The sequence below is a fragment of the Mustela nivalis genome (assembly GCF_964662115.1).
Source record: "Mustela nivalis genome assembly, chromosome: 13".
Classification (NCBI taxonomy): Eukaryota; Metazoa; Chordata; class Mammalia; order Carnivora; family Mustelidae; genus Mustela; species Mustela nivalis.
Window position 1 is genome coordinate 57501618 of NC_139032.1, and position 24438 is coordinate 57526055.

General features: G+C 52.4%; 3 protein-coding genes across 11 annotated transcripts; 2 read left to right on the forward strand and 1 right to left on the reverse strand.

Moving 5' to 3' along the window:
- Window positions 1–1616: 1616 nt before the first annotated feature.
- On the reverse strand, window positions 1617–4352 carry SIGMAR1 (sigma non-opioid intracellular receptor 1). Of its 4 annotated transcripts, none has more exons than XR_014301713.1 (4): window positions 4062–4334; window positions 3766–3919; window positions 3493–3585; window positions 1617–2684 (listed from the first exon to the last, which is right to left on the reverse strand). XR_014301713.1 is itself a non-coding variant. In XM_082694652.1 (4 exons), exons 1-4 carry the CDS (start codon window positions 4210–4212, stop codon window positions 2458–2460), a joined length of 672 nt encoding a protein of 223 aa, XP_082550778.1. In that variant the 5' UTR covers window positions 4213–4352; the 3' UTR covers window positions 1617–2457. The 4 variants fall into 4 exon arrangements, 2 of the variants coding, with proteins under 2 accessions (XP_082550778.1, XP_082550779.1); XM_082694652.1 differs by having other exon boundaries at window positions 3719–3919; window positions 4062–4352; XR_014301714.1 differs by lacking the exon at window positions 1617–2684 and adding an exon at window positions 2812–3025 and having other exon boundaries at window positions 4062–4309.
- A 5840-nt stretch (window positions 4353–10192) lies between these two features.
- On the forward strand, window positions 10193–13740 carry GALT (galactose-1-phosphate uridylyltransferase). 3 transcript variants are annotated; one of them, XM_082694684.1, is made up of 11 exons: window positions 10193–10359; window positions 10649–10818; window positions 11043–11118; window positions 11232–11280; window positions 11380–11509; window positions 11667–11723; window positions 11869–11991; window positions 12280–12412; window positions 12512–12595; window positions 12907–13061; window positions 13569–13740. In XM_082694684.1, exons 1-11 carry the CDS (start codon window positions 10278–10280, stop codon window positions 13647–13649), a joined length of 1140 nt encoding a protein of 379 aa, XP_082550810.1. In that variant the 5' UTR covers window positions 10193–10277; the 3' UTR covers window positions 13650–13740. The 3 variants fall into 3 exon arrangements, with proteins under 3 accessions (XP_082550810.1, XP_082550812.1, XP_082550811.1); XM_082694686.1 differs by having other exon boundaries at window positions 10196–10359; window positions 11040–11118; XM_082694685.1 differs by having other exon boundaries at window positions 10244–10443.
- Window positions 13741–15147: 1407 nt separating this feature from the next.
- Window positions 15148–24428, forward strand: IL11RA (interleukin 11 receptor subunit alpha). 4 transcript variants are annotated; one of them, XM_082694668.1, is made up of 14 exons: window positions 15479–15532; window positions 17253–17336; window positions 18505–18604; window positions 18895–18955; window positions 19967–20136; window positions 20272–20386; window positions 20507–20539; window positions 20625–20791; window positions 21497–21660; window positions 22423–22564; window positions 22893–23012; window positions 23109–23205; window positions 23441–23523; window positions 23997–24428. In XM_082694668.1, exons 3-14 carry the CDS (start codon window positions 18505–18507, stop codon window positions 24011–24013), a joined length of 1269 nt encoding a protein of 422 aa, XP_082550794.1. In that variant the 5' UTR covers window positions 15479–15532; window positions 17253–17336; the 3' UTR covers window positions 24014–24428. The 4 variants fall into 4 exon arrangements, with proteins under 4 accessions (XP_082550791.1, XP_082550793.1, XP_082550792.1 ...); XM_082694665.1 differs by lacking the exon at window positions 18895–18955 and having other exon boundaries at window positions 15148–15532; XM_082694666.1 differs by lacking the exon at window positions 17253–17336 and having other exon boundaries at window positions 15457–15532.
- The last annotated feature ends 10 nt before the right edge of the window (window positions 24429–24438 follow it).

The window sequence follows — 24438 nt, forward strand, 5'->3', positions numbered from 1 at the left end:
GAAAGGTTGCTGGGAGTAGATATTGGAAGTTCTCACCTCAAGAAAAAAAAACTATGTGAGACGATGGATGCTAACTTACTGCGGTAATCATTCCACCATACATGTATCAAATCATTTATACTGAACACCTTAAATGAACAGAATGTTGTATGTCAATTATAGTTCGATGAAACTGTTAAAAAAAAAAAAAAAGACAAAGATATTTGAAAACACCTGGGAGGGGTATAGAGAGAGAAGTTCGAGGATTAACTCTTGGGAAGTCAAAGGAGCCAATCTAGGATTTATGGAGGTAAGAGCAAGGTAAGGAGCCAATTTAGGGTGAGTGGAGTTCGGGAAACTTGAGTGTTTTATGAGGAATTAACTGCATCAAAAGAAAGTTAAGAAATACCCATTGGGTCTTGCAACTCAGGGAGGAGTCTGGGAGCCTAGCCCCATGTGGAAAAGGAAAGAGGACAAGCGGAGCTAGGGCATTCCTGATAGATGTGGTCTCTGAGCTGTGGCAGAGCTGGGTTACAGGGTGGGAGAAATCCTTAGAGGAATGGCTTTGCAACCCAGTGGAGAAGCCCCAGCCAAGACCTGTCACAGCCAACACAGTTGTGGTAGTGAGAATGGCCATCTTGCCTGGGCCTCACAGTCACTGAGGTACAAACCGAAACTTGGTTTCCCAATGGTTTTATATGTAGTCTTTGGTGTTGTTGTTCATTAGGATGTTATTTGGGGATGCCTGAGTGGGTCAGTTGGGTGTCTGTCTTCAGCTCATAATCCCAGAGTCCTGGATCTAGTCCAGCACTGGGCTCTTTGCTCAGTGGGGACTCTACTTCTCCCTTTGCTTGCTGCTCTCTCAAAAGATTGTATATACTGTTGAGTTTGTATATAAAAATGGAGTATTTTGGGGGCACCTGGGTGGCTCAGTTGGTTAAGCGTCTGCCTTGGGCTCAGGTCGTATCTCAGGGTCCTGGGATCAAGCCCCATTTCAGGCTGTGCTCAGTGGGGAGTCTGCTTTTCCCTCTCCCTGACCCTCCCCACCACTAGTGCTCTCTCTCCATCTCAAACAAAATCTTTTAAAAAATTGTGTATTTTTATAACCAGTTTCCTTCTGTTCTTAATATAGCAGGAGGCGTAAGAAGTGACAGTGGCCTGGCTCTTACTCAACCTCAGAACAAGGCCAGGAGGAAGGTGAGGCCAGCCAGATGCCAGGGTGCAAAATTTAAGAGGTCAAAGGTGGTGTCCCTGGGAGTGACAGCACCTTAGGCACCTCTTTTGCCCCATCCTAGCACCAGGACACCTCGGACACCACCAGGTAGCACTCTTGCTCTCCACCCCTGGGGGCTTCTATGAAGTCAGGTGTTCTAGAAAAGACAGATTGGAGAGGAAGAACTCCTACTCTGGGTGGGCATTATCATCCTAGAAAACAGACAAAAATGATTGTGCCTCCTTCAGCTCAAAAGTGGGTATACACTGCCACCCAGTGGCCATCCAGGGTTGAAGTACCAGGACTATTTCCAGAATGGCTCAGGCAGAGGTTAAGGCAAGAACAAGTCACATACTACCTCACCCAGACCTTAATTTCTTCACATTAGCAGGTTTTCCTGCTGCTGAGACACACGAAGAAGTGAAACTGTTCAACAGGTCTTTATTAACAGAGACAGATGGACAGACAGTGCACCAAAGGCAGTGTCTGAAAGCTGTGATGGGGGTATATGTGTGCAGACCTTCTCTAGGCAAGGGATGGCTCCCTGGACCTAGGCTAACCTCTCTAGGTCCCCTGCCCAGCAGTGGGTCCTGAGCTGCGGCCAGCCTCCCCATCATACTCCTGAGGGATGAATGGGATTGGGGGCAGGGTCTTTCAGGATAAGAGGACCCTGACCTCAGCATTCTCCATTCTTATGGTTCCCCAGTTGACTTGGTTGCTGGGAGGGTGGGGACAGGCCACGAGAGCACTTGCATAGCAGGGGAAGAGAATGGGGGTAAGGCATATGGTGAGGACAGGGAGATGATGGGGGCCACCACAGGTAACCCTTCATCTTCCTCCCCCCTCAACTGCTGTTGGATTGAGGGGTCAGGCCCAGACAAGTGTATACCCACACCCATCCCTAATTCCAGAGCCCTGACTGCTGGCAGGGAAGCTCTGAAAGGCCTGAGTTACTGAGTCAAGCCTATAGTATGTGTGTCTCAATATGACTGGCCCCCTGGGTATATGTGGGGCTCCCTCTCTGGGCAGGTGTGAATGCATGATGCTGCTGTACACATGGAACTGTATCTGCATGTATGTCCCGTATGTTCCCATGAGTCTATGTTTGTTTGTATAAGCATGTATGTCCTTGCTCGTACACCAGGAACTGGAATAGTTGCATGTTGTGAATATGTCCCTGTCTTTTCACGTGAGCTCCAGAAAGAGGATGCATGCGGGCCTGCCCGCTCCTTTCTATCCACAGGTCCTCCTTCACGCCTGGCTGGTCAGGGGTCCTGGCCGAAGAGGTAGGTGGTAAACTCAAGCCGGAGGCCCCGGGCATAGGCGCGAAGAGTATAGAAGAGTGTGAGGAAGTCCTGGGTGCTGAAGATCGTGTCAGCCAGCGCGAAGGCCAGGGTGGATGGGATGACACCCCGACCATACTCCACCATCCATGTGTTTGGCCCCCATTCCACAGCCGTTGCCTCACCAGGCCCATGCACCACGGTCTCTCCTGGGGAACAGGGAGCGTGCACATAAGAAGCCTAGCCCTGTCCTTCCATTGCTGCCACCTCCCTAGCCCACGGGCTATCTAGGGGCAGGGAACAGAGCAGGAGCTTCAGGGAAGGAAAAGGCCTTACCTCACTGGCCTTGCTGCCCATCTGGAAGAGTAAGAAGCCAAGATAGCCACTCCTAAGTTTTCCTCTGTGCCATCACCTGGCTCACGTCCTCTTTGGGGGGAAGCCAGGGAGGGCCACCTCACCAGGCCATGGGCCACTGTATGGGAGTCCTGGAAGTCTGCATTCCCAAACCTCACTCATGTCAGGCAGAAATTTAGCTAAACTTGGGCTGGGCCTGTTAGATAGGGAGGGAGTGATAATAAGACTTGTGTGGCTTTCTGAGAAATGCCGCTGTCATGTGTCATGCCTGTTAACACTCAACCTCAAACTTATATGGAAGTCCAAAGCTCTACTTTTTATGTAAAATGTTTTAACCACAGAAACAAAGAAGACGATAATCTGTCTTGTCTTTGGAGGTATGAGAAGATATCTGATTACCCAACTGTCTCCCCAACAACTGCTGGAATGTTGGATGAACAGAACAGTGTCATAACAGGAAGCTGTTTTGTTTTGTTTCCTTTTGACAGTGGGAAGCAAAAGGGGCGTTTGGACCTGCTTCAATCGAGGGCCTGTGGTGCACTGGCGGGCGGTATGGGAACCAGACAAGAGCCCCCAACCCACCCCCCTTCCATGATATGGCTCTACTCCAACTATGGGCACCCCAGAACGAACGGACCCACATGACAGAGCCCCCCTACCCACCTGGGTAGAAGACCTCACTTTTGGTAGTGCCCTCTCTCCACTGGTGGAAGGTGCCAGAGATGATGGTGTCCGAGATCTCAGCCCAATAGCGTCCTAAGGGACAATCAGATGGACACCGAAGATCAGGATATCAGCGCCAATACATGGCTTGGCCAAACATCAGAAAGGAAGGCATGAGCCCCTGCACAGCCCCAGCCTCCCAGTTCTGCCCGCCGCCAGCACTGACCCGAGTGGCCGCGAGAGCCTAGGGCGGTGCCGAAGAGCAGCACGTACTCGGACAGTGAGGCGTGCAGAAGGCACATGGCGCCCATCCAGCCGCCCGCGTTTACGAACACCCACTGCAGCTCCTCGTCGGGCAACACGTGGCCTGGGTGAAGCCGCCGTAGTTCCACGATCAGCCGAGAGAAGGCCAGCTCGTGGTCCAGCCCTGGCGGGGTCAGAGGAACAACAGAGTCAGAGCCAAAACCACTCCGAACTGGAAAGGCGCTTCTGAAACTCCCAGCTCAGTTCGGGCCTCCCCAGGCCCCTGCCCTCCACCCGCTCACTCGCCCGGTCATCCGTCGGCTCACCCGCGTACTGCCTGGCCAGCTGCGCGATTTCTTCGTGCTGGAAGACGAAGCTTTGCGTGCCCAGCCAGAGCCAGACCACCTGGGTCAGCACAGCCGCGGCAGCCAGGAGCAGCGCGGCCCACACCCACCGCCGGCCCAGTGCCCACTGCATCCCGGCGGGCGGCCTGGCACAGAGAAGCGAAGGACCGAACTAAGGCCTGGAGCTGTGACTCCCACTTCCTCCAAACCTGCGGAACGCTGTCCACTATCGTTCCCCCGCCACCGCCGTGGTACGGCTTGCCTTGGCCAATCAGAACAGTCCGGGCACCCGGGCACCGCCCCTCGGGTTGAACCATTCCTTCTCGGGAAGCGGGGAGCGCGAAGGGGTGGGGCGGAGCCTCGCGCGTGATGCGAAGGGGCGGGGCTAAGCCATCCCGGCGGCCGCGTTTAGGGTCTACAGGCTGGGTAGCTTCCAGTGCCAAAGCTGGTGTGGGTTGGGGGGTGAGTGTGGGTGGGGCTAGTAGGTGGCCGTGACACTCAGAATGGACTGGCCTGTTTGGGCTCCCAGGTGAATAAAGCGAGCCCGGAAGTAGAGCTTCCTGGGGACTTGTGATTGTCACCTTTGCTAGCACAGAAAGTAGAAGGCGCTTTTGCCTGGGAATGTTACGGAAGGCTTTCCGGAGGCGGTGACGCCTGAGCTATGTATCTAAGGGAAATGGGGAAGGCGGAATGAGGCCTATTCCAAGTAAAAGACGCCATGAAGAGTCAGCATGGGGGTTTTTTGGAGCCTACGATTCATTCTTTGTTTTGAAGCACAAAATGTGAGAAAAGGGCATTGTAAACCAACAGGGTTACAGGGAGGGAATGATAAAGGAAGAGGAGCAAGGGAGAAAAAAGGCAGCAAAGTGCAGTGATTAAGAAAGAAACTCTGGAGGGGTGCCTGGGTGGCTCGGTGTGTTAAGCCTCTGCCTTTGGCTCAGGTCATGATCTCAGGGTCCTGGGTCTTGCTTGGCAGGAAGCCTGCTTCGCCCACTCTCTGCCTGTCTCTCTGCCTACTTGTGATTTCTGTCAAATAAATAAGTAAATAAGTAAGTAAGTAAGTAAGTAAGTAAGAAAGAAAGAAAGAAAAAAGAGACTGGACTGGAGCTGGACTGGGTTAATAAGCCTGGCTCTGGATACCTACTAGTTGTGTGATCTTGGGTAAGTTATTTAAACCCTGTGACTCAGTTTTCTCATCTGTGAAATGGGATGAATAAAAGTACCTACCTCATAGTACATACCTTCGTTGTGATGAAGTTTAAATGAGTTAATATTTATAAAGCAATTAGTGCCTGGCAAGTGGTGACATACATGTTTGTTTTATAAATAAAACACAAAGAAGAAGAGAACTGGAAGAGCATAGCATCATACATGATTGTGATGGAATGAAGGGTCAACACAGTCAAATGTAGTTGAGAGTTCCGATAAAATGATGGGAAATGGTCAGTAGGGACATGTAGCTCAGATGATAATATATACATTCACAAATCTATTTCCTTTTGCTCTTGGGCAGTCAGATTACATTCCACAGTATACTCTGTAGTTGATGAGGCCATATGATTGTGTTCTGGCCAATGAAGTATAGCCAGAAACCATGTATGTCACTTTCAGATCTAGCTCCTAAAACCTGTGAAATTCTTTACATTTTCACTCTTTTCTCACTTATTATCTTAATTACAGAGAATTAAGTAGTGGAGAATTCTGAATGCTGCTTTCCCTATCCCCCCACAATGGACTGTGTTGCTAAGCCACTGAGTTTGGGGGGGGGGTGTCATTTGCTACAGCAGCTAAGATTACTTAATCTAATACAGACCATTAGACATGTTACAGTGTATTGTACAGGTAAGAGTAAAGGCTGGGAAGATGGACTATTTTTTTTAGAAACTTGGCCAAGAAGGTTAAGGTAAAGAAGGGATTATCTAGAGGAGACTGCGTGATGGTGGAAACATTTTTTTAAAAGATTATTTATTTATTTATTTATTTGACAGAGATCACAAGTAGTCAGTGAGGCAGGCAGAGAGAGAGGAGGAAGCAGGCTCCCCACTGAGCAGAGAGCTGTAAGGGCCTATTTGGCCAGAGGGATGCCATCAGGTTAAAGAGTGATTTTGTTGTTTATGCAGTAAATCTTAAACTGTCCCTGCCCCTTCTCTCCCCAGGGGACCTACTTAAAAACAAGTCCCCGGAAACCAGTTCCAGGTAACAAAGCCCAAATACAAGGGTGGGTCAGGTCAGGTGGAGGTATTCAATCAGTGGGGGCACATACTGTCTCCCTAGCTATCAAGGAGTGTGGGCCCCACCTTTTTGGGTGCCTTTTGGGTGCCAATTCTGACCGAGGTGATAGGCTAATTCAAATATCTACTATAGGGTAAATTGTAATTCAATTGGTCACTTATGTGTGACCTAGCAGGACTGTGCAGCTTTCTTGTGTTACAATCTCATTGGCCACCTGTGCATGGCCAGGCCCAACTACCTGGACTTTGCCTTAAAAGCTAGTCTGTAAGGCAGAGAGAGGTTGCCTCTTTGCAAGAGATGGCCCTGGCTGGTCAGTTTGATTCCCGATGTGGGGCTCTATCCCAGGACCCCAGGATCATGACCCGAGATGAAGGCAGAGGCTTTAACCCACTGAGCTACCCAGGCGCCCCAAGATAGACCTTGTGCCCTGAGCCAGAATCAAGAGTCCGATGCTTAAGGTGCCCTGGAAGTGGAAGTTTTTTTTTTTAAGGAAGAAGTCTGGGACAAGAAGATTAGAAAGAGAAAAGGATTGGTGCAGGCCTGTTCCTTTTGCCTTAAGGGGAAAAGCAGGGCCTCTTATTATGCAGATTACCTTGTCTTCCTTTGGGGGAGAGGGCCCAGGTAGGGAATCGTTGGTGCTAATCGGAAAATTCTGATTGACCAGGGAAGACTGTATTTCTGGGGAAGTTGAAACCATAGTTAGATGAGGCATTAAGCCTCTGTTTGAAAACTTGTCACATGTGACGCCAGTTTGGGCCTATAGCTTTTTTTTTTTTTTTTTTAAAGATTTTATTTATTTACTTGACAGAGATCATAAGGAGGCAGAGAGGCGGGGGTGGGGGGTGGGGGGTGGGGGGGAAAGCAGGCTCCCTGCTGAGCAGAGAGCCCGCTATTCAGGGCTCGATCCCAGGACCCTGGGATCATGACCCGAGCCGAAGGCAGAGGCTTTAACCCACTGAGCCACCCAGGTGCCCCTATAATGTTCTTTTTAACAACAGTGTAGAAGAGATCTTGGAGGAGAAGGGCTCGGTAGGCCCCATCTCAGCCATTTTACTCTTCCCCCAAAAAGTGATCGTGGGGAGACAGAAGAGAAGTTTGGAAAGTTTGGAAATGTTTCTGAAGGGGGTAAGGAGTTAGCTGGCATTGATGAGGGGGCAGAAGGCAAGCAAGGACAAAGCACAAGCTGACACCATGCAAGCCCCTTCCCCCCACACAGGGGGCAGTGTCACACAGGTGGGACAGGTGTGACATTCCTCAGGCCCTGCTGGCTGCCCGACCGCTAAGGAAAAACAAATGCTTAACTTACAGAGATCACAGTCCAACTAGACATCCGCCTCCCTCAATTTACAAATGTTTTAGTGATATTTGCAAGAAAAAAAAATTCTTATCAATAACCCAACTTCCAAAAGGAAGTTCCCAACTGTCTTCAGGTTAATGCTTTACTAGAGGACACGGCCTCCAATCTCTAGAAGGTCCTCTTTACCACAGGAAAGTTTCTTAAAAATCTCTCTTTTCCCCCCACACCTGGGTGGCTCAATCATTAAGTGTCTGCCTTTGGCCCAGTTCATAATCCCAGGGTCCTGAGGTTGAGACCCAGGAAGCAGGAGCCCTGCTTCTCCCTCTGCCACTCCCCCTGCTTGTGTTCCCTCTCTCACTGTGTCTCTCTCTGTCAAATGAATAAATAAATAACATCTTGGAAAAAACAAAAACAAAAAAACCCCTTTTTCCTTACCCCCAACTCCCAAGTATATAATCAACCACTCCTCACAACTCTGGTGCAGCCCCTCTCTCTGTCCAAGGTCCTGTCCCTTTGCTTTAATAAAATCACCTTTTTGCACCAAAGACGTCTTAAAATTCCTTCTTGGCCATGGGCTCTGGACCTCATCTACATTCAAAACTACATCATCGCAATCCAAGAAGTGGCACCAAAGAACTGGTATTCTTGGGAAAATGGGGCTGCCTACAAAATCCAGTCACTCCCAACAACAAAGATGGCTGAGAGAGGAGAAAGACAAATCTTCTATCTCAGCTCCCCTCACCCCCACTCCAAAGAATGAAAAGCCAGTGGTATATGTAAAAGCCTCATTTCTCAGTTCCCTGCCCCCTACCTAATAGCCTCTTTAGATTCCAGTCTGAGGACCTAGGGCAGAGATTAGGTCAATGACCAAAGACCCAGTTTTTGCATCTGAGCTGCAAAACACCGGTTGGCCTGGCCTGGGTTGGGGGAAGGGGCCTCCCTGCTACTGTAGGGTTCCTAGCTCACTAGGTTTCTGTCTTGATCTCACTGAAATCTCAGAGGCATTTTAGAGCAGTGAGAAGAGCCTGGAAACCTGGTTCAAATCTTAGCTAGGCCACTAATCCTTTAGCTGACCTTAGGCTTCTGTCCTTCACTGTGGAATACAGAGGAGGTTGAAACAATATTTAGATGTCTTTTTGAAAGTGTCATGGGAGGAATTAATTTGGATTTTAACTTAGTGTAAAGGAAACACCCCTGATCCCACCTAGGTGGTAGTTGGAGCTACTGGCCATGGGGTCCTCTTCACACTTTCATGATTTTTCTTTGCTTTTCTTCTTCTTCTTCTTCTTCTTTTTTAAAAATTTATTTTATATTTTTAAAGATTTTATTTATTTATTTATTTGTGAAAGAGAGAGAGAGAGTGCGAGCACACGCACAAGCTGGCAGAGTGCCAGGCAGAGAGAGAGAGAGAAGCAGGCTCCCTGCTAAGCAAGGAGCCTGATGTGGGACTCCATCCCAGGACCCTGGGATTATGACCTGAAGACAGTGGCTTAACCAACTGAGCCACCCAGGCGTCCCTCTTTTGGTTTTTTTAAAATAAGGTGTGCTTTCTTTTCTTTCTCTCTTTAAAAAAAAGATTTTATTTACTATTTGACAGAGAGCACAAGCAAGGGGAGTGAGAGGGAGCAGGAAGCCCAATGCAGGGCTTGATCCCCAAACCCTGGGATCAGGACCTGAGCCAAAGGCAGAGCCTAGCGGACTAAGCCACTCTGGTGCCCCATTTACTTCCAGGTTTCTTTCTTTCTTTTTCTTTTTTTTTTTTTACATTTATTGACAGAGATCACAAGTAGGCAGAGAGGCAGGCAGAGAAAGGGGGAAGCAGGCTCCCCGCTGAGCAGAGTCCCATGGGCCGCTGTATCTCAGGACCCCAGGACCATGACCTGTGGGAAGGCCGAGGCTTTAAACCACTGGGTCACCCAGGCGCCCCACTTCCAGATTTCTTATAGCCCTCTTACACTCCTTACCTCTTGTGCTTTCAGCACGAGCGTGTGTGAGAGAGTATGGTTACTTAGCCTTTTTTTCCAAACCTGTTTCTCCTGCCTGGAGGGGGCGGGCTGTGATTTTGGAGAGCTATGGACTCCTCCAGGTACTAACTGGAGGCCAGGGTTCAGCTAAAGCAGATCACTCTCACCCTCAACCCCATACTATTTTGCTTCTCCTCCACTAAAGCTATTGAGCAAGTAAGTGAGGTAGCTATGGATCCAGGGTTATACCCCTACTTGGCCCTAGACTGTAAGCTGCGGGAGAGCAGAGACCATGCCTGACTGGTGCAGGGGCATCCCTTTGCCCCACATGGAGTCTAGGCTAGGGGCCTGACACACAAATATTCAGTAAATATTTGCTAAATGAATGACCGAATGCACCACCTCATGCAGCAAAGAAATCTTGTAAATGTCATGGAGCTGAGGGATCTGCAATACGTGGCTTTTACAGAGAGTCTTCTAAGGTAGTGACTTGGCGCAAGGGGTATTGGGATGACCAAAGCCGCCCCTCCAAAGTGCTAGGCTTTCCGGAATCCGGCTCGGGATTGGGCGGGTGCGCGGGCGGGCCCTTTGGCAGTCACGTGCTGGCTACTGGCCAGTCACCCGGGTGGGGCGGGGCAGACCCGGAGGTGAGTGAGAGTCGGCTCTGTACAGTTCCAGACGATCCCCACCCACACAAGTGGTCTAATGTCGCGCGGCGGATCAATTCCTGAGCAGCGCCAGCAGGCGTCAGAAGCAGACGCCGCCGCCACCACCTTCCGGGCTAGCGGTAACTGCAGGGCGTCTGGGACTTGCTGGAACGCGGAGCCGAGCCCTCCCTTTGCTTAGAAAGTTATCGTCCTTTCCCCCCCAGGTCGGCGCGCCCACCCCGCCAAGCTGGCGCGACTGAGTTGTGGTCCCAGGCTAATGGAAGCTGGGAAAGCTCAAGCCCCGGCCATTGGCTCCTGAGCCGGACAGGGCTGAGAGGGTGCTTCTGAGGTTGGGCCTGCTGGTGGGTGAGACCCAGGGCAGAGAGGGTCAGAGAGTTTTGCCGACTGATCTTGTCTCTCTGTCCCCAGAACATCAGCATATCCGCTACAACCCGCTTCAAGATGAGTGGGTGCTGGTGTCAGCTCACCGCATGAAGCGGCCCTGGCAAGGGCAAGTAGAGCCGCCTCTCCTGACGACAGTTCCCCGCCATGACCCCCACAACCCTCTGTGTCCCGGGGCCACACGGGCCAATGGAGAGGTAAGCCTTTAGAACCTACTTCTGCAACCGGAACACGAGTAGTAGCTCCCTCTTAGAGCTGCCCCTCACCCACAAGGGAGTAGACGACCTTCTGTGTTAGGTCCCACCAAGTCTTTGACCCCACAGCCCATCTTCCACACCCCCTTGTAGTCTGTCCAGCCCTGAAGCCCACGTGACTGGTGGGTAGGGAGCAGCAAATGCTTCTATCAAAACCTTGTCAGTAGGTGAATCCCTACTATGACGGTACCTTTGTGTTTGACAACGACTTCCCAGCGCTGCAGCCTGATGCCCCCAATCCAGGTAATCTGGCTGTAGCTGCTGTTGACGGGGGAGGGGGCAGGGGAGGGGGGAGGGGAGAGGAGGCTGGACCTCTTGGGGAACTTCTGTTGTCAGACTACAACCTTTTACCTCAGGACCCAGTGATCATCCCCTTTTCCAAGCAGAGGCTGCTCGAGGAGTTTGGTAACTATGGATTTCCTCTCTTCAACCCAGGGCTTGGATTCTGCGCCTAGCAACAGCTAAGCCCTGTATCTCTCTCATTTCTTCTCCCACACTACCTAGTAAGGTCATGTGCTTCCACCCCTGGTCGGATGTAACACTACCACTCATGTCGGTGCCTGAGATCCGCACTGTCATTGATGCATGGGCCTCAGTGACAGAGGAGCTGGGAGCCCGGTATCCTTGGGTGCAGGTCTGTGAGGTTGCCTCCTCCCTTGGATGGATGGACAGGGAGGGGGTGACACAGCTTTGGTGCTGGGAAGCGGTATTCCTGTTCTCAAAGGGTGTGGTCAGGAGAGGCTGATTCGGTGTCTCTCTGGGTACTAAAGCTCCCTACCTCTACCTGATAGATCTTTGAAAACAAAGGAGCTATGATGGGTTGTTCCAACCCCCATCCCCACTGCCAGGTAAGTGTGTCAGGGGCTCCAGTGGATTTCTGGGCTGAGTCCAAGGCAGTATTGTGGGGAAGGGAACTGGAGGGACAGACTAAGTAATGAGGAGGCTTGGGGGTGAAGGATCTGCCAGCTCTTCACTCCTCCTGCCCCTTGACAGGTGTGGGCCAGTAGTTTTCTGCCGGATATTGCCCAGCGTGAGGAGCGAACTCAGCGGGCCTATCAGAGTCAACGTGGAGAGCCCCTGCTAATGGAATATGGCCACCAGGAGCTGCTCAGAAAGGTGGGAAAAACCCAGACCCTGTTTTCCCAAGGAACCCCTAATCTCACCATAGAAGAGAAAGGTCTGTGAAGGAGAAGGGTAGAAGGGAAATAGCAGGATACTTGATGGGAAGCTATAGCAGTAATCTAAAAGAAAGAGGATGGTGGCTTACATAGGATGGTAGTGGTGGAGGTGACGAGAAGCTATCAGATTCTGAGTACATTTTTTCTTCTCCTATTTGCTGACAACCCCTCCCCCGTCTCACCTCTCCCCCACTTTGATGACTTCATGTCCACTCGGTCTGCCCAGGAACGTTTGGTCTTAACCAGTGAGCACTGGTTGGTACTGGTCCCCTTTTGGGCAGTGTGGCCCTACCAGACACTGCTGCTGCCCCGTAGGCATGTGCGGCGCCTGCCTGAGCTGACCCCTGCTGAGCGTGATGGTGAGTCTCCCAACTGACCCAGGGGCCACGTACAGGATGGGGATGGCTCTGGTAGGGTCAACATCTTGGCCCCAGCTGAGAGTCAGGCTCTGATTCCAGATCTAGCCTCTATCATGAAGAAGCTCTTGACCAAGTATGACAACCTTTTTGAGACGTCCTTTCCCTACTCCATGGGCTGGCATGGTAAGACTTTGAGCATCCATACCTATCCCCAGTGTCATTTTTGAGGTCCTGAGGCCAAGATTAGTGGACTGTAGCTCCCAGCAGGCTTTGAAATACTTTTTGTGGGGTGTGTCCTGAGCAGGGATACTGGGACTGAAAGTGGAACAACAAACTTGGTGAAACTATGTTTCCCAGTCTTTTCCAATGCCTGGTCTACTTACTGGCAAGGAATGCTGGGAGATGTAGTTTTTAGGTACCCAACCTGGTTTGGGGGTAGAGGCTAGGTGGAAGAATTAAAAATGGGCTCTCCAGTTTTCTCTTCTTCCTGTTAGGGGCTCCCATGGGATCAGATGCTGGCGCCAACTGGGATCACTGGCAGCTGCATGCTCATTACTATCCTCCACTTCTGCGCTCTGCCACCATCCGGAAATTCATGGTTGGCTATGAAATGCTTGCCCAGGCCCAGAGGGACCTCACTCCCGAGCAGGTCAGGTTTCAGAGCACCCTGGATTTTTGGGATCCTTTTCTCTCCCATTTCTCCAAGGGAGTCTAAAAATCATGACCCTGTGGGACGCCTGAGTGGCTCAGCGGGTTAAGCCTCTGTTCAGATCAGGTCATGATCTCAGGGTCCTGGGATCGGGTCCCGCATCGGGCTCTCTGCTTGGAAGCAGGGAGCCTGCTTTCCTCTCTGTCTCTCTGCCTGCCTCTCTGCCTACTTGTCATCTCTCTCTCTCTCTCTGTCAAAAAAAAAAAAAAAAAAAAATCATTAAAAATCATGACCCTGAAAACCTCATAACCTAGGCATTCCTAAGGACTCAAGCTGCTCATCTCTACCTCTGGTTATTCTGGCAGTCCTTACCACCAGCCTCCTGGTCCTACAAGCCTTCCCCTCAGTGTCTCCTAGGCAGTCGTTACTACTGTTCCGCTCATATGACTCCATACCACCATTCTGGGCAGCTCGTATTCTCCCTGATTGTCCCCTGTTCCCTTCCAGGCTGCGGAGAGACTAAGGACACTTCCTGAGGTTCATTACCGCCTGGGGCAGAAGGATAGAGAGACAGCAACCATCGCCTGACCACACTGACCACAGGGCCTTCTGCTTGAGGGAACCAGGGACTGGGGTTGGGAAGATGTGGGATCAATAAAAGTAAACTGTGTTTCTCAAACTTGAATCACATATTCTAATGACAGAGGAGTATAAACTATAATCCTCAGGGATCTGGGTTAAAGGCTGATGGCACAAAACCAGCCACAACTTCTTTTGCCTGCTGATACTCAAAAACTTAGAGTACAAAATTTCCGCCCCAAATCTCAACCCAAATGAAGACTCAGTGCTATATCTGGCCTATAGATTATCGTATTTCTGGAGTAACAAAGGCATCATAGTTTCAAGAAATGTTTAAAATCCTGAGTTCTTGTCTGTGGCTAAGGCTTTGGGAAGCCCAGAGCCCTTCACCACCACCCCTAGGATGATATGTCAGCTCATTAGGCCTAGGCCTGAGGCTTTGGTGTGGAGCTGGTGAACAGGATCCTGGTCCCAGTGGTCAGTGGCCAGACACTGGGCTGCTGGCCAGAACCCTGGCTTTGTGAGTGGCTGCAGCTTGGCTCTGCTCCAGCCCACAGGGGCTGAAGGGGTGGGTAGGGAACGTGCACGTGGCTTTGTGTCCTTGACTTGTCTAGACTTTCACGTGCAGCATATATGGGCAGGCTTTGGCCACTTGTATTGCCCATGGGCCCCCATCATTGCAGGGAAGGAAAGCAAGAAAACAGTTTTGGCAGGAAAGGGCATGTGAGAGTTAGGAGCCCCAGCCTGGGAAGAAGGGACCCTTGAGTCTGCTCCCTCCTCTCTGCACCTGTTCCCTTGGTAAGATTATGAGAGTGTGTGGCAATAATAGGGCATGCGACCCAGGAGACTTGATGCCACCTAGTGCCCTCCAAACTTCAGGGGAGGATAGGGCCTGTGAGCAATGCAAGGATGGCCTGAGGCTTTTCATCTTAATTCTTTTCTCAAGGTAACAGTTTGGGAGGGGCTCTCATGCCAAGGCTAGGCAGTGATGACTTGGCCCAGGAGTACCTGAGGCTTTTCATCTTAATTCTTCTCTCAAGGTAACAGTTCGGGAGGGGCTATCATGCCAAGGCTAGGCAGTGATGACTTGGCCCAGGAGTACCTTGGCTGCCTGCTTCTAGTCCAGGGGTTTTTGTTTCTTTTTTTATCTTCAGACCCTGCAGGGGTAGGACCTGGGACTTAGAGCATCTGGAGGGAGCTCAGACAGACATGATACACATCTCCCTTGAGGCCGCAGTGACTGGGGAGTAGATGTGAACCCTGAAGGTGGGTGGCTGGTTTCTTAAGTCATACACCTACAAACACCTGATCCTACACCCTTGACTTGGCTGCATTTTGGAATCATTTGGGAGTTTTCAACACCGATGCCAAGGCCAGCTTCCAAAGATTCGGATTTAATTGGTTTGGAGTGTGGCTTGCCAGTTTTAAAACCAAAAGGTCCAGCAAAGTTTGAGAACCATTGCCCCACAAAAGTCCTTATCTGGAGTCTGGGGCACCTTCAGCTTCTCCAGTCACCTGCCCAATGGCTCCCCAGCCACTGAACTTGTGGCTTTGTTTTTGGACTGCTGGAAGGAGGAGGGGCCTGAAAACTTCCAGTCCTGCTGTCCCAGCAGGGCAGTGCTGTAGACGAGGACCCAGGAATCCAGCTCCACACTCTGTCCCCCAGCAGTCTCCTCAGTCCCGGACGGGACAGGAAGTGTCCGGCAGAGGTGGGGTGGAAGTGATTGGCAGTTGGAGGCTCCAATGGGCCCAGACCCCCTCCCTTTTCACCCCTGTCCTTCCATTGGTGCCTGGGCAGAGCCGCCCCCTCTGCTGGGGCCCCAGGGCGGGAGGGAGCAGAGGCCGGGGCAGAGGGCGAGGGCGGAGGGCGCAGGCGGCGGAGGCCGCAGAAGGTGAGGCCTTGGAGGAGCGGGGGGAGTGGTGGCGGCGGCGGGAGTCCTCGGGGAAGGCCTGCCAGGAGAGGGCGGGGCAGGGTAGTGAACGATCTGAAGGGCCTGGACCGGCTGACGGACTGTCAGTGTGTGCGTGTGACTCTTGGGCTGTGTGTGACGATGTCAGCGTGTGGACCTGTACCGCTTGGTGCAGCTGTCAGTTACATGACTGCGTGTGTCAGTGCGCGTGTGGTCGAGTGTGCATGCGGCTGTGCGAGTGTGGGATTATGTGTTCTGTCCATGTGCAGTTTTTGGTGAGAGACTGGGTTGTGTGTTAGTGTGTGAGAGGGCCTGTCACAGCATAGGGAATGGGTTTGGGGAAGGTCTCTGGGGGGTTTAAGACTATGTGAGAGTGGGTGGCTGGGTTTATGTGTGCAGTGTGTGACTTGAGCAGTAGCAGAGTGAGAGGGAGACTTGTAGTATGTGTGTGTCCTGTGTCAGACCGTGTATTATGTGTGTGTCCTGTGTGCTGTTTTAGACTGCGTGAGAGTGGAGCTGTGTTGTATCTTGGGGACCAACTTCATTAGTCAGTGGGACTGACCTTTCTGCTTAACACCCAGCAAAGACAGACCCACGCCAGCACACTTATCTTCCCTTCCTTTCTGTGCCCTGGAATCCCTCTCATTGGTCTACTGCTTATTTTCTGTTTCCCTGACTCAGTTTCCTTTTATTTCTTTTTCTCTTCTTACTATTGTCTTTCTGGAGCTGTCAGTCATCTGTGTCTCCTCCTCACAGTTTTGTCTGCCCAGGTATCTCTTGTGTATCTGCCTCTCACATCCTCTGCATCTCTCTCTCTCTCTCTCTCTCTGTACCCCTGTGCCTAGCTCCCTTGCTCACCTTTGTCTCTTTGGGTACATGGGGGCCTGAGCGGTGATGAGATGTGGGATCTGCCATGCTAAGAGCTCCCTGAAAGAGGGGCTGAAACCATCATGAGGATTTGCTTTTAGGGAGTGCTGCATCCCTATCCCAGGGGCAGAGTGCTAAGTGTCTATGTGTCTGTGTGTGAGGGTATGGGTATGAGTCTGAGTGGGGGTGTCTGAGTGTGTTCTTGTGACTGTGAGTGGCTATATCTGAGAGTGTGTGTCTGAGGGTAAGTGTGGATCTTGTGTATCTGGCACCAAGGGACCAAAGGCATTTCCTGGTGCTGGGGCCCAAAGAGTGGAGGGGGAGGTGAGAAATGGCTGGAACGTCCAGGGGCAGAGGGACTGGACTCTGGGTTTTCTTTATACCTCCCAACCTGGGGCCTCCCTTCCCCTCAAAAAACAGCTAGCTATGCCCCAAGGAAATATTTGCTAGGGAGTGAAAAGAGTGGGGGCAGGAGTCTGTGTCTGATTTTTCATTTGGTTATGCCCCTGTGTGTTCAAGGGAGTTTCTTTTTGTTGACTGTGCTTAGTTGAGTCCATGCATGAATGTGGCTGGGTGAAAACCTAGGGAATCTCTCCCTGACAGGGACATAGCAGCCCTCCTTTTCCTCTTGCTGGCCCTGGCTGTGCCTGTGGCTTCCTTTCCAGACTGGGGGGGAGGCCTCTTCCCTTCCCAGGGCCTCGGGTGGGAGGGGGGGCAAAAGGGGAGGAGGGAGGAGGAATGAGGGAGGTGGGGGCCTCGCTCAGGGCGGCTGAGCTCTAGGGCCCAGAGGGGCGGAGGAGGGAAAGGGAAGGAGGGGATGATTCTGGGGTCCCAGAACTGAGTGGAGCTGAGACGGGTGCTGTAGCTGGTGCGAGGAAGTCCTGGAGGCCATGGACAGTCAGCCACTGGGATCACCGAGGTAGGGCGGGGCTAAGCAGGGTGAATGTGGCTGGGGGGGTGGGTTGGGGGAGTGTGAGCCACTAGACACATTCAGACCGATACACAGACATGTGGAGGCCCTTGTTCGCTCTGCTTGAGAGGGCTCAGTGCTCTTCCTCTTTTGGAGCCCTTGCTTGCTTGGGCCCTCTCCCTATGTGCTCCTCCTGTGCCCATGGCCACTTCCCCACTGCCTTTCTCATCCTGCTCCAAAATCCCTCTCTCCCAGCACTCCCACGGGCAGTGGTTATCATACACCTCCTTTGCTTTTCTAGTTCCCTCTGCCCTAGCCCAGCCCTGAACCCCACCACCACCTGGTTTTGATGTCGGAGCATCTTTTAGTCCTGTAGCCTCCACCCCAGACCCCTTCCCTGCAGGCTTCTCACTCCTCTCAGCCTTCTCTCCCCTCCCCGACACCCTGTCTCCATCTCCTGGCTCCTTGCCCACCTCCAGCCTCTGGCAGCAGCCAAGGCATCTGGATCTGCTTAACTCTGCAGCCTCAGCCTGCACCCCAGCCCCATCCAGCCTCACAGGCTCGGGACCAACAAGATTCCAGAGTCAGGCCTAGATGAGTGGCCCAGGGAGCTGGGCTCAGGAGAGAAGAGGCCTGGCAGCCAGAGCAGGGCTAGGCCTCGTGGTAGGAAAACAGCGTGGGCTCAGACCCACCACGACAGCACCCCCACCCAAGTTTGATGAAGGCTGTCTTAGGTTAACCAGAGGCAGTGAGTCGCCCTGGGCCAGGTCGGGGTAGACACTGGAATTCCCAACAGCTGGGTTGGAGGAGTTAATGGGAGTGACTGAACTGGTGCCAGCACTTGGTGCCAGGGGTGGGCGCCAAGGGTGGTGTGTGTGGGGGGGTACTGCTGGCACAGTCTGTCGCCTCCGGCTTTTGTTCTGGGCCTTAGGCCCAGGACTGAGATGGAGGGTGTGTGTGTGTGTGTGTGTGTGTGTGTGTTGTTTGTTTGCATGTATGTGTATGGGTGTATGGTGGAAAGGGGGACCTTAGATCAGATCTCTTGCTGTTTTCTGATACCCTGATCCCATTTGGGACCAGTTTTCTTCTAGAAGTTCCCAGTTTAGAAGAGGAGGAGGCAGGCTTTAGCCTCACATCTGGGCATGGGGGATTGCTGACCCTGCCTCTCTCTCCACAGATGAGCAGCAGCTGCTCAGGGTTGAGCAGGGTTCTGCTTGCCTTGGCTGTAGCCTTGGTGTCCACTGCCTCCCCCTGTCCCGAGGCCTGGGGCCCCACAGGTGAGAAGAATCCTGCTGTATGCCTCCAACTCTGACTTACGACTTGCCATCCTCCGTGTGAACCCTTTCCTTGCCTAGTCTGTGACCCCCAACCCCTGACATCCAACCAGGCAACATTCCTTCTCTGCCCTGTCTTCTGACCTCTGTCTCTAGATTATAACATGATGCTTTGAGCCAGTGACCCCACCCAGCCTTAAAAGTCTGCTGTTTACCCTGTCATGCTCACTAAGAGGGGGCTGGGATGGGAGAGAGGGACAGAAAGAGCCTTTCCTCAGAAATGCCCTCCACAGGGGTCCAGTATGGGCAGGCTGGCAGGTCCATGACACTGTGTTGCCCTGGAGTGACTGCTGGGTAAGTCCCCCACCCCTGCCCACGGGCTGACAGTCATGACCCTTTCTTGACTCTCTCCAGTCCTCATGCCCCTCCCATCTTTGCCCTGTGTCTTTAATCCTCATCTCTTTAGCTATGCTAACCCTCAGACCATCCTTATTTAATGGAAAATTTGAACCAACATGTATTGAGCACCTGCTCAGTCCCTGGTCTGTTCTAGGCTCTGGGATCTAGCAGCGCACATGCCTGGCAAGATGCCTGCCTGTGTAGAGGTTAGATTCTAGTAGGCCAGACAGATAATAAGCAAATATAAATCTTGCTAGGGAGTGGTACCTGCAGGGCAGAAAATCAGAAGAAAGTGACGTGGAAGAGGATAACCGATTGGTTACTTCTTCTTCTTCTGGAAGAGGATAACCGATTGGTTACTACTTCTTCTTCTTCTTCTTTTTTTTTAAGATTTTATTATTTATTTGACAGAGAGAGAGATCACAAGTAGGCAGAGAGGCAGGCAGAGGGGGGGGGGAAGTAGGCTCCCTGCCGAGCAGAGAGCCTGATGCGGGGCTCGATCCCAGGACCCCAAGATCATGACTGGAGCTTAAGGCAGAGGCTTAACCCACTGAGCAACCCAGGCGCCTCTGATTGATTACTTTTTATTGGTAATAAGGGAAAGCTTCTCTGAGGAGGTGACATTGAAGCTAATTTCTGAAGGTCAAGAAATAGGCAGCCATGCACGTGTTAGGCATTCCTGACTGAGGGAATAGCTAGTGCAAATGCCCTGAGGTGTGAATGAGTTCAATACTCTTGAACAGAAAGAAGACCAATGTCACTGAAGTGTAGTGGGTGAGGGGGCGAGAGGGAGGAGCTGAAGAAGGAAAGGAAGGCAAGGGCTAGATCACCAGGGGCTTTGTAAACGCCTGGATTTAAAGGACCTAAAAGGGTTTTATTGCAAGCGCAGTGAAAAGCCAATGGAGAGCTGTGGCTTGGGTTAACACTTTAAATCTTCCCTCTATCATCACCTCATCTCACCCCCAGGGCCCCGGTGTCCTGGTTTCGGGACGGGGAGACGAGACTGCTCCAGGGACCTGACTCTGGGCTAGGGCATGAACTGGTCTTGGCCCGGGCAGACAGCACCGACGAAGGCACCTACATCTGCCGGACCCTGGATGGTGCACTTGGGGGAATTGTGACCCTACAGCTGGGCTGTGAGTTGGGGAGGGAGTATTGGGTGGCCGCGATGAGGCAAGGGGCTGCTGAGGGCATCCAGGCCCTGAGTAGGCCCTCTCGGAGGGGAAGGACCTGGGGACTTCTCAGACTCCAGTTGCACCTTCTGCCTCTAGACCCCCCAGCCCGCCCTGTTGTCTCCTGCCAAGCAGCTGACTATGAGAACTTCTCTTGCACTTGGAGTCCCAGTCAGGTCAGCGGTTTACCCACCCGCTACCTCACCTCCTACAGGTGTGTGCATGATTGGGTGTGTAAGCCTATACATTTGGGTGTGTGTGGGAGGCAGAAGGCCTCAGAGGGAGGGAGGATACTCTTTTCCTTCCTGACCTCAGATGGTCCCCTTCCTGCCAGGAAGAAGACCGTACCAGGAGCTGATGGCATGAGGTAGGACATAAAGGAGAGGCTGGGGACTCCAGCTGGATCCCCTAATGAGCATTTCCAAATCCCACAACCACATTGTCCCTCCTAGGATGAATCCATCCACAGGGCCCTGGCCGTGCCCACAGGATCCTCCAGGGGCTGCCCGCTGTGTAGTCCATGGGGCAGAGTTCTGGAGCCAGTACCGAATAAATGTGACTGAGGTGAACCCGCTGGGGGCCAGCACACGCCTGCTGGATGTGAGCTTGCAGAGCATCTGTGAGTACCCATTCCCGCTGCACCTCAGAGACTCCAGATGGACTTCAGGGCACAGAGACCCCAACACCAAACCTCCACCTACCAGAGCTCCCAAACAGCTCCCTCCTGATGGAGACCCCATTTTAGCACACAGGTAGCTACTGTGGAGACTAAGAAGCTGAAGAGATCAGCCCAGGAGGCAGGGTTACCTCAGCCTCTAGAGGTTGCTACCCCTAGCTCCTCCTGGCTTCTAGTGCACAAGTCCTTCCCGGGTGCCTAGTCCCAGACTGCCTCTGGTTCCAGGCCCTGTGCTAAAGGCAACCATGCCTTGTGTCCTTCCTGCCCAGTGTAAGCCCTTGCTGGCCTCTCTTTCTTTTGATCTGTATGTGGGAGGGGGAACTAAACCTCTAGTTAAGAGCTAGAGAGAGACAAGCAGACCCCACGCTGAGCATGGAGCCTGACGTGGGCCCAATCCCATAACCCTGAGATCCTGACCCGAGCCGAAACTAAGAGGAGGACGCCCAACTGGCTGAGCCACCCAGGCGCCCCAGCTCATTTTATAACAGGGATAACAGACAGGTCCTGAGCCCAGAGGATGATCAAGCTCAAGATATCCCCAAACCCCTTGGAAATGCCTCCTTCAGGTACCTTTAGGCATATACCCACCTTCCCTTGGTGGGTATATGCCTTTGTCCCGTCCTGACTTTGTGTCTCCACTACCCTCAGTGCGCCCTGACCCACCCCAGGGGCTTCGGGTAGAGTCGGTTCCTGGCTATCCCCGCCGTCTGCATGCCAGCTGGACGTACCCTGACTCTTGGCCCCGCCAGCCCCACTTTCTGCTCAAGTTCCGACTGCAGTACCGTCCAGCGCAGCATCCAGCCTGGTCCACGGTGAGGCCTGGAATGTGCCCCAGACTTCATGTACCTGGCTATTCTACATAGCGTACTGGCAGGTCACCAGAGCCCTGTCACCTCCCCCAGTAGAATACTGTCCCTGGGTGATCCTTTGTGCCAGGTGCTGGAGTTGCTGCTGGGTGCGAAAGGCCCACTCTCTGCCTTGTGGGGGCTGTAACTCTGATGCCAGCCCATCTGTGGGAGGACAGGAGTGGCTTTTTGCAAATGACTTTTCTAGAAAAAGGAGTGCCTTTCACCCAGAGGCACATTCTCATACAAACATTCATATATCCAGATGAGGACAGTAGTGAATTTCCACCTCTGAAGATGTTAAAGATTGGCTGGCAGCAAGTCTGGGGAGCAGCGGCTTCAGATAATGCCTAGTATTTATTGGGTGCTGCCTGCCCATCAGGGCATACTACACATTTAGTATGCATTGTCTTATTTGGGTATATTCTCCACTATTTTACAAATGAAGAAACCAAGGCACAGAGTGGCCTAAGGTCACTCAGTAAGTGCTACAGCAAGGATTTGAACCCAAGCAGGCTGCCTGTGTAACCACTATGCACTTTCATCTTCCACACACTTGATGTACACCTGACGCCACCAGCCACCCCACATGAGGCCCAGACAGCTCCTGCAGTCTGACAGGAATGGAACTGGGAGGAAGGGGTGCTCTTTGCTAACTAAGGCTGGGGAGGAGATAGGCTTGGTATTAACAACCTAGATAACTGGCCGAGGAGCCATCTTCATTCCCAGGTGGAACCAGCTGGATTGGAGGAAGTGATCACGGATGCCGTGGCTGGGCTGCCCCACGCTGTACGAGTCAGTGCCCGGGACTTTCTGGACGCTGGCACATGGAGTGCTTGGAGTCCTGAGGCCTGGGGAACTCCGAGCACCGGTGAGAGACAGCCCAGGGCACGGGCACCAAGCCCGTCCTGCAGCATCTGTCGGCTGGATTGGTGTGCAAGTGGGCTGCACGCACATGCCCTGTCAGTGGCAATTGAGGTCCCAGTCTTCAGCCTTGGCTCTCCTCAGCCCTGCCCCAGTTTAAGCCCTGCCCCTCAGCCTCCACCTCTGTTAGGTCCCCAGAAGCTGGCTCTACCCTTTCGGCTTCCACCTCCTGGGCTCCCCCCATGTCCAAGCCAGGTCCTGGCCTCCCCTCGCAGACCCTGTCTTCCACCGCCACCCCGTGTGGAGATTTCTCTTCAAGTCTCTCCTCCCTTCAGGGCCTTTGCTGAAGGAGATGCCAGCTGAGGGACAGCTACAGAAGCCCCTGGAGAAAGAGCCTCAGGCAGACAGCCCCGCTCCCCCCAGGCCCTCCCTCCTGCCGGACCCACGGCCACTTGGTAAGCTTGGGCAGGTGAACAAAGGTTGTATAGTATGGGAAAGGGTTTGGTCAGGCAGCCTCGCTGTGACTGTGGCCTGTGACCCTCCCCCCTCAGACCACAGAGACCCCCTGGAGCAGGTAGCAGTGTTGGCATCTTTGGGAATCTTCTCTTTCCTGGGACTGGCAGCTGGGGCCCTGGCACTGGGGCTCTGGTAAGTAACTGCAAGTAGTCCTCTCAAATTTGGATCCCACACAGATGTTCTGATACCCACAGACCACACCTGTTCCCACCCTTCATGATTTCCCAGGGAAACTCTGATTCTGGAACAACTCCCTCCTTCTCCCTCCAACCCCCACTTCATTATTGGCACTGATTTCTCTCCTGACCTTGTATTTATACACTGTTTTGGAGGAGACAAAGATGCCCACTACCTTTTTGTGCTCCAGGCTGAGACTGAGACCAGATGGGAAGGATGGACCCCAAAAGCCTGGGTTCTTGGCTCCAGTGATTCCAGTAGACAAGATTCCAGGTGAGTAGGTCATCTAGGAGGTTTGGACTCAGAGGTGTGTACCCTCATTTTGAGTGTCTGGATTAATAGCCAGATGCTCTTGTCAGAGTTGGGTCACCTCATTCATACAAAGTCTGAGCTCAGGGATAGACCTTTCATTCTTGAGTCCTTGGGCTCAGAGTTGGGTCTCTTCCTTCCCTCACATGGTATTCGATTGGCCCCCCCCCTCATTTTCAGGGTGTTAAGCTAAGAGCTGGATATCTATCTTGATTCTGGGGTGTCTTAGATCAGAGCTGGGTCCCCTCCCTTATTCTCAATGTATCTGGGTCCAGAACTAGGAACACTTCATCTTCAGGGTGTTGGGGTTCAGAGCTGGGTTCCCCTACTCATTCTTGGTGTTGGGCTCAGACCTTCTTCCCCTCCCTCATTTTCAGGGTCTCTGGGCCAAAATCTAGTCCTTTTATCTTCCTTGATTTGCCTCCTGCTTCTTCTAGGAGCCCCAAACCTGTAGATGACCCAGGAGGGCTTCAGCTGATTCCACCTATAACTCTGTCTTGCTCGTGTGGATGGATAGAATCCAGGCAGGATAGTAGATCCCCACGGAGGCAGGAGGGCGGGGAGTGGTCTCAGCTGGAGATTCTGTTTGGAACCCAGTTCTGTCAGACTTTGTTCCAGACTTGCCAGCTGAAAGGTGCCTGGACCTCTCATTTCATCTCAGAGCTGGAGGTCCACCTGAGGAATGTGTGTAGATGTGTGTTCGTGTCCATGTGTGCCCATGTGTATGTGAGGTAGGGAACATGTTTTCTCTCAATGTATGCATGTAGGTGCCTGGGGAATATTTGTGGCTCCTTGGCACTTGGCTTTGCCCCTGGAGGGGTTTGTGAAGATGTGAATAAAGAGAACGAGGAGGTTCTTCTGTTTATTAACATGTCTCCC

What these genes read in the sequence shown, in the direction of transcription:
- SIGMAR1 (XM_082694652.1), bottom strand. Translation starts at nt 4,212, where the DNA reads ATGCAGTGGGCACTGGGCCGGCGGTGGGTGTGGGCCGCGCTGCTCCTG. An exon ending in AGGCTCTCGCGGCCACTCGG is followed by an intron (nt 3,586 to 3,718) that starts GTCAGTGCTGGC and finishes ATTGTCCCTTAG; the next exon opens with GACGCTATTGGGCTGAGATC. An exon ending in AAGTGAGGTCTTCTACCCAG is followed by an intron (nt 2,685 to 3,492) that starts GTGGGTAGGGGG and finishes CCTGTTCCCCAG; the next exon opens with GAGAGACCGTGGTGCATGGG.
- GALT (XM_082694684.1), top strand. Translation starts at nt 10,278, where the DNA reads ATGTCGCGCGGCGGATCAATTCCTGAGCAGCGCCAGCAGGCGTCAGAA. An exon ending in CCACACGGGCCAATGGAGAG is followed by an intron (nt 10,819 to 11,042) that starts GTAAGCCTTTAG and finishes CCTTGTCAGTAG; the next exon opens with GTGAATCCCTACTATGACGG. An exon ending in GAGGCTGCTCGAGGAGTTTG is followed by an intron (nt 11,281 to 11,379) that starts GTAACTATGGAT and finishes CACACTACCTAG; the next exon opens with TAAGGTCATGTGCTTCCACC.
- IL11RA (XM_082694665.1), top strand. Translation starts at nt 15,163, where the DNA reads ATGGCTCCCCAGCCACTGAACTTGTGGCTTTGTTTTTGGACTGCTGGA. An exon ending in GGCGGCGGAGGCCGCAGAAG is followed by an intron (nt 15,533 to 17,252) that starts GTGAGGCCTTGG and finishes CTGGGGTCCCAG; the next exon opens with AACTGAGTGGAGCTGAGACG. An exon ending in AGCATCCAGCCTGGTCCACG is followed by an intron (nt 21,661 to 22,422) that starts GTGAGGCCTGGA and finishes CTTCATTCCCAG; the next exon opens with GTGGAACCAGCTGGATTGGA.